At 50.9% G+C, this 7,875-nt stretch overlaps 1 protein-coding gene across 1 annotated transcript; it reads left to right on the plus strand.

Moving 5' to 3' along the window:
- Window positions 1–6,168: 6,168 nt before the first annotated feature.
- Window positions 6,169–6,756, plus strand: LOC123323869 (ubiquitin-conjugating enzyme E2 L3-like). Its single transcript, XM_044912389.1, has one exon. The coding sequence runs from the start codon at window positions 6,169–6,171 to the stop codon at window positions 6,754–6,756; it is 588 nt and encodes a 195-aa protein (XP_044768324.1).
- The last annotated feature ends 1,119 nt before the right edge of the window (window positions 6,757–7,875 follow it).

Consider the following 7,875-nt stretch of genomic DNA (forward strand, 5'->3'; position numbering starts at 1 on the left):
GATTTTACTGTTTCCCATGCTGGGAGAGGGTGAGTGCTTCCTCTTAGCGGCCATGGCCTATGACCGCTATGTGGCCATACGTCACCCCCTGCGCTACCCCATCCTCATGAATCAGAAGCTCTGCTTGCACGTGACCACAGGCTCCTGGCTTCCAGGAGGGGTGGATGGGCTGATGCAGCCTGGTGCCACTCTGAGCTTCCCTTACTGCCATTCTCGAGAAATCAACCACTTCTTTTGTGAGGCACCCACACTCACGCACCTTCCCTGTGCCCACGCTACCTTTGTAAAGTTTTTCACGTATGTGTGTTGCCTCCTGATGCTCTTGATCCCTCTGTCTCTCACTTTGCATTCCTACAGTCTCATCTTGGCTGCTGGGCTCCGCATGCGGTCCACTGCAGCTCAGAAGAAAGCGTTTGTCACCTGCTCCTCTCACCTGGCTGTGGTGGGGCTCTTCTGTGGCACTCTCCTACTCATCTACGTGCGGCCCAAATCCTACCGCTCAGTGGCCCATGACAAGGTGGTCTCTGCTTCTTACACCATCTTCACACCTGTGTTGAACCCCCTTATCCAGTGTGAGGAACAAAGACGTCAAGGGGGCTTTGAGAAAATGGCTAGAGAAACATTTTCTGGGACGTCTATAGTGAGAGGAATTGGATAAACTGGCAGCAGCCAAACGGGATCCATTATGAAATTTCTGTTGTAGGAATACATTTTGCTCTCACTTGACTAGTTTGCATTGTTCTAAAAAATACATATTTTATATTTAGTAAATTAATTAAAATTTACATTTGTGCTGCTTCCAACCATTGTCAGAGTATTTTTGTTCTAAACTTTGGACCTCAGCAATAAGAGTAAATGACTGAGCCACTGTAAGTAAAAGATATGCTAGACATTGATAAAATAAAGGAGATTTTCAACTTTTAATGTTCGTTGGCCCTGATCATGGGATCTCAAGAAAGACAAACCTCAAACATTACCAGCAAAATCTCACAACATGGGTTCAATTTCCGCCCTGGGCATACATTGTACATCTGCTTTATTTTGAAATGACATAGGAAACTTAAAACCTTTAGCAGGCTTTCTAGCACACAGTAAGCACTCAAGAAATACTGTCTGTTCTTAATTTTACTATTCTTGATGTTCCTGCCCCCAAATCCTGAGCTACATATGAGGGTGCTTGCATTCAAACCTAAATCCTTCTGGATCTAAAATGAAAAGAATTAGAGCTATAACCAGGTATAGAAAAAACTGGTCATAGTCTTTTCTTCAAACATCTTGGCTTCATTTACTAATGCCAGACGTTGTGCTGGGCACTGGAAACAGAATAAAGATCATTGTGTTGAGGGGATTATAGGCTAGGAAATTAAAGTACACTGTATTATCTGTCCCCATGTTTTCACCTTCCCTTCCTGGTCACAGCCCTCTGGATGGACCAAATTTACTTTTCTCTCTGAATGGGCTTGGCTGCTTGACTTGCTTTGGCCAATGGAATGTGAAAGTGCTTGTTGCAAACAGAGACTTTAAGTGGCTCAAGTTTGGAGCCACGTTTTGCCACAAAGGCTGTGAGTCCTCGGGTTAGAGATGGTCTATGTAGAAAGACCTGTGTGTAGACACTCTGCTTCGCTTTTCCTTTCTATCGGATTAGCACCCCCCTCAGCAGCTGGCCTTGAGCTCTAGAGCAGTCAGTGTGTGTGAACAGTGTAAAGCTGACCGACATCCTGAAGGTCATGCAACCCCCACTCCAGGAGGTGACCCAGGCAGCAGCCCATGTTCCCTTCCATGTCCTCAGCATAGGACTCCTCTGACCTCAGGACCTGGGTCTCCTCCCTTGCTCCCAGCTCCCTCCTCATGCTGGGCCATGCCCAGGCAGCCCTGGCCTTCTGGCAAGGTCTTTCAATCTTGTACTTCTTGTAAACGAAATTAAAAAGCAGATTTTTTAAAATATTTAAATTTTATTATTTTTGTTTGCAAAGATTTTATTTATTCATTTGAGGGAGAGACACAGAGACACAGAAAGAACAAGCTGGGGGGAGAGGCAGAGGGAGAAGAAGCAGCAGACTCCCCACCGACTTGGGAGATGCACATGGGGCTGATCACAGGACCTGGAGATCATGACATCAGCTGAGGGCAGACACTTAACCATCTGAGCCACACAATCTCTCCAAAAAAAACAGAATTTTATTTTAAATGTTAATGTAATTCCACAGCCATTGGGAGGGAATTTGTTAGCTTAAACTCTTTCTTGGAGAGTTATTTATTACTCTTCTTGCTTGTGTTAAAATCCACCCAGTTCTCTCAAAGTTTATCGATGGCTTTGATTCCCATGGAAAGCTCTCCCAGCTGCTCGTCTTCCTCTTGTCTTCAGCCTTGGCATCCTTTGCTCACTCAGGAGAACATACCCCAAATGATAAAAGGCTGCCCAGGTGGTGTGTAGCCAAGACATCAGGCTGAAGCCAGCCTAGGCCAGAGGCCTGCAGGCCATGGAAGCACCAACTTCTGGGCACAGTGACCCTACATGGGTACTGCACTCTGGATGGCGGCAAGCACCAGCCAGGTCTTGGCATCCAGCCCTGAATCGCTGACATTAGGGAGTAAGACCCCAACAGAGGGAACGGCATTTCCCTTCACAGACACCCCACACCTGGACCCTCTACCAGAGTGGGGGATTTGCGCCTGGGTAGTAGCCTCAATTTCCCACATCTGGGTAAAGATGCCCTACTTTTCTGGTTTGGGTGGTTCTTTGTGCTCCCTGTCCTGATCTTCCAAGTGTCTTACAGAGTCACTGCCTGTGTTGGGGTGGGAGGGTCCATGCAGCCACTTCTTCCATGTTTGGCAATGGGGGCACCGCTTGGGAGCCAAGTAGGTGGTCACGGTGCATTGCCAGGAGGCAGGGGGAGGTTTCTGCATCCCGTGCACGGTCTGCATCCTCCAGGCTCACATTCTCGAAAGGCAGTATGGGGTGCGGTGCTCAGGGCCTGGTGCACAAAGCTTGCAGCCAGCTCGTCTGGACCAGGCAGGGATGCTGAGTGGACAGGCAGAGGCGGCCTCTGGGACCAGCGAGGGAGAGCTTGGGGCTGGGCGCCCACTATGCTTGTGGGCGGGTGTCAGAGGGCGGGGAGTGAGCTGGGCAGGCGGCCTCCGCCTGGGGAGCGTCTGCAGGGGCGCAGGGGGGTCGGCGGCTCTCCGTGTGGGTCACGGTGTCCCGTTAACGAGCGTGGGCTCTGTTCTGCAAACCGTGAGTTGGAGCAGGGACGTGAGATGGCATGCACAGCGCCGTGAGGGAGGCCGGGCTGCTCCTGGCTGCGAGTGTGCGGTCGGGTGCCCGGGGGACGGGCGGGGTGCAGAGGTGGAGTCCTCGCTCCCCCGGAGCGCTGGTGTCCTGGTTTTGGTGACTGCTTGCACCAGGACCCCTAAGTCACCACCAGGCCCTGGCAGAGCAGGAGGCGATGTCCCCGCCCCCCAACCCCTGGCCCCTTGCCAGGCAGCCTTCTTCACCTGCGGTCCCTGCCCAAAGAGCAGGTGGCTGTCCCCGCCCTCACCCACTGGCCAAGAGCCAGGCAGTTGTCCTCACCCTGCTCTCGCTGGCCAGTCAACAGGCAGCTGTGGCCGCCCCGCTCTCCCTCTCCAACCAGCAGGCAGCAGGTTTCTCTGTCCTGCTCTTCCTTGCCAATCACCAGGCGGCTGTCTCCGCCCCTTTTATGCTTGCCAATCACCAGGCAGTTGGGCCCGCCCCTCTCATCCTGGCCAGTCACGAGGCTGCTGTCCCCGCCCCTCTCACCCTGGGTTCCTGCTATTGTCTCCTGGGTCCTGTAGCTGCAGCCCCCCCCTCCCCCAGCCGGGAATGTGGGGGAAGTCACAGTGTGCTGCTTGCAGGTCCTGCATGTGACAGCGCCTGGGGCTGGGCCTCTGCTGTTGCTGGGGCGGTGGGTGGGGTCGGGGGTTAGGGTTCCTCCTTCACTGATGAACTTAAACGTCAGTGCGAGAACTTCAAACACAGGAAGAGAAAAGGCAAGGGGCACAGTGGGCAGGTATAAAAACCCACCCAGATTCTCCCAAACAAAGGTGCCTCTGAGTGGGGAGGGACCTGCAGGCCTGGTGGCCTGGCTCGCAGTGTGTTTACTGGAGACAGGCTCTTTGAGTGGAAACGTCAGCCATCCGAGCTCAAGTCAGGAGCTTGCCCAGTGCCAGAAAGAGGGGAAATGAACTCTCGGGCCTTACAGCGCAGTCTACCCTGTGATGCTTAAGCACCAGAGTCAAGGGCGAGGACAGTCACTGCCCGGGAAGCTGCTGTGCTGAAATCACAACCAGGATGAGTTACCCCAAAAGGGCACGTTAAATAGACACGAGCGACATTTCTCTAAAGAAGACTTCCAGATGACCAGCAGACACGTGAAAATATGCTGAACGTCACTCATCGTCAGGGAAATCCGAATCCAAACCAGGATGAGTGGCCACCACACACCAGTCAGAATGGCTGACATTAACAACACAAGAGGCAACAGGTGTTGGTGAGGAGGCGGAGGAAAGGGATCCTCCTACACTGTTGGTGGGAATGCAAGCTGGTGCAGCCACTCTGGAGAACAGCATGGAGGTTCCTCAAAATGAAAAATAGAGCTACCCAAATCCCAGGATTACACTAGTAGGTGTTTATCCAGAGGATACAAACACAGTGATTCCAGGGGCACATGCCCCCAGTGGTTAGAGCAGCAATGTTCACAATAGCCAGAGTATGGAAAGAGCCCAGATGTCCAACGACAGATGAATGGATAAAGAAGGTCTGCTATATATACACATTGGAGTACTACTCAGCCATCAAAAATCATGAAATCTTGCATTTACAACGAGGGGGATGGAACTAGAGGTTTTTATGCTAAGTGAAATAAGTCAATCAGGAGGACAATTATATGATGTCAGTCATGTGGAATTTAAGAAAGAAAATAGATGAATACAGGGGAAGGGGGGAAATAAAATAAGTCAGGGAGGTAGACAAAGCAAAAGAGACTCATAAAAAAATAATTTATATGCGAGAGCATGAGCGGGGTGAGGGGCAGAGGCAGAGAGAGAAGCAGTCTCCCCACTTAGCAGGGAGCCCAGCATGGGGCTGGATCCCAGGACTCCAGGTTCATGACCTGAGTCAAAGGCAGGTGCTTAATTGACTGAGCCACCCAGGCGTCCCAAGAGAGTCTCCGCTATAGGAATCAAACTGAGGGTGTTGGAGGGGAGATGGGTGGGGGACGGGGTAACTGGGTGATGGGTGTCAAGGAGACAGGTGATGTAATGAGCGCTGGTGTTATATGCAACTGATGAATCAGTAAATTCTACCTCTAAAACTGAAAAAAAGGGGGTTAGTGAACAGGGTTAGAGTATAATACCCACAAACTAACGTTGTGAAACATAACTTTTTCTCTAAATTTATCACGTGGAAATACAGTTTAAAGGTCTCCAACATCACTCCATAGCACAGTTCCAAGCTCTGTCATATCCAGACTGCATGTCAGGCCTGAGGACCCCTGGGCTCTATCCAGTTCTGCTCTGCCAGTCCCTGTCAATTGAGCATTTTCTTTTCTAGAAATGTGGAAAGCTTTGTGCACATAAAAGACCATTTCCAACTATTTGTTTGATTATATCTACTGAAATGAGAAATGCTAAAACCTCAGTTAATCACCTCTCTTTTTCTCCAGAGACAAAGAAAACGGCAGTGTCAAGAAATCCAGCTAATTCTGTCTCAGCTGAAGTCCACCTGCACCCTCTGCCCGCTGCCCACTGCACGATAACCCCAGGTACGGTGTTTGCTTTTCCAGACGTGGAGAGAAAGGGACTAGAGTTTTCATTCAGTAGTTGACACTCCTCCTACTGATGCTGACGGTGCTGGATCTCCCGTGGGGTCCTGGCTGGCTCTGTTAGGGGACATGTAGGTGAGGAATGAGGAGAGCCGGGGGGCCAACCTGGCTCTGGGAATGTGAGCTTCTGTCTTTGGGTCTCAGGGCTGTGAGATCTCTTCCCTCCTGAAGCAGGGCTCCACAGGGGTCAGGTTTGGCAGTGGATCCCCCAGGATGTGAGCTGGCTTCCCTGCCCAGCAAGCTCTTCACCCCCACAGTTGCTAACAGCCACTTGACCTTAGGCCTCCTGAAGCCTGAAAGGTCACAGAGTGTCCAAGAACTTTCCCACATGATCATGCAGTTGAAGAAACCTGGGATCCAAGATGGTGACAAGCAGGGAAAGTTTAGCTTATGTAAAATAGGCAGTAGAGTAGATAAAATAGCTGCCTGTTCAAGGAAGGCCAGATCCAAGATAGCGGCCAGAAGGAGGCTGATGAAGGAGCTTGAAGAAATCCACAAATGTGGAATGAAAGACTTCCGTAACATCCAAGTTGATGAAGCTAATTTATTGACTTGGCGAGGGCTTATTGTTCCTGACAACCCTCCATATGATAAGGGGGCTTTCAGAATCGAAATCAACTTTCCAGCAGAGTACCCACTCAAACCACCGAAGATCACATTTAAAACAAAGATCTGTCACCCGAACATCGATGAAAAGGGGCAGGTCTGTCTGCCAGGTATTAGTGCTGAAAACTGGAAGCCAGCAACCAGAACCGGCCAAGTAATCCAGTCCCTCACAGCACTGGTGAATGACCCCCAGCCCGAGCACCCACTTCGGGCTGACCTAGCTGAAGAATACTCTAAGGACCGTAAAAAATTCTGTAAGAATGCTGAAGAGGTTCCAAAGAAATACGAGGAGAAGCGACCTGTGGACTAAACTCTGCCGCGATGGATTCCAGCGAGTGTGAGTGGAGACCCCGCAAAGCAGGACTCTGCGGAAAATCGACACGTGCCGCTGCCTGGCGTTTGCTTGTGGCAGGTACTAACTTTCTACAGTTTTCTTAATCAGACGTGGTCTGGGTAACCTGTATAGAAAGGATTAAAAATTTAAAGTGTTCTAAAAATAAATAAATAAATAGCTACCTGTTCATGACAAAAGTTGAGAAGCCAATTAACCTGCTGTCCCACCCCCCTTATCCCAAGTTCCTGTTCTGCTCCCTGGGTTGTGTAGAAGGAACCAGTAAGCCTGGGATGTGGAGACATGACAGCTTTCGACAGGACAGAGTCTTCTCCAGCCTCATCCTATGTCTGCAGTGTCCTCACAGCCATCTTGGCTGACTGAGCCGCTTCCCCAACGGCCTCCAAGTCCACCTGCAGACAAGCCAGAGGCTGTGTTGTGCATGGTCCCCATGTGATGCTGAGGGGCTCTGGGCACAAGTTACTCCTGCATTCCCCACGGCCAGCCAGCCTGAGGTCCAGGGTGCCCTGGATGCACCCTACCTAGCAGGCTCTTCTGCCCCTGGACCAGAGGCATAATGAGACAGTTATGCAGAGTAGTCGTCTGCAGAAGCCTGCAGTGGCCCTGAATGCAGAAGCTGGGGATGGCTGCAGAACCCTCATGAGGGACATGAGGACACCATTGTCCACCTCATCGCCACTAGTCCTGCTGCCCAGGAGAGGATGGGCTGAAAGGTGGGTTCGGGCAGTGCATGCTTCATGTGTGTGTGCATCATCGAGGGTGTGAAAGATTCCCAACTTGTGGAGTCACGGGTCTCTTAGCACTGTGGCTTTAGTCCCCAGCCCCCTACCATGGTCCTGCTGTCCTGAGGCTCTATCTGCTGTAGGTCTCATCTGCTTTTGGTTTCAGTGCATGGTTTCATCAGCCACAAAGCAGGCTCAGGATGGGTCCCAGGGAGTACTGTCTCCTTCTCAGCAGGACAATGCTTTAAGGAAGAAGCATTTAGTAAAGATTTGGGGGTCCATGTGGGACTCTTGGATGGATAGCTACTGTTCAAATATTACTCCATATTGCATACAACTAGATTGAGTTGGATTG

Source organism: Neomonachus schauinslandi, unplaced genomic scaffold (genome assembly GCF_002201575.2).
Source record: "Neomonachus schauinslandi unplaced genomic scaffold, ASM220157v2 HiC_scaffold_1688, whole genome shotgun sequence".
NCBI lineage: Eukaryota > Metazoa > Chordata > Mammalia > Carnivora > Phocidae > Neomonachus > Neomonachus schauinslandi.

Coding starts and splice junctions, on each gene's coding strand:
- LOC123323869 (XM_044912389.1), top strand. CDS start 6,169: ATGATCATGCAGTTGAAGAAACCTGGGATCCAAGATGGTGACAAGCAG.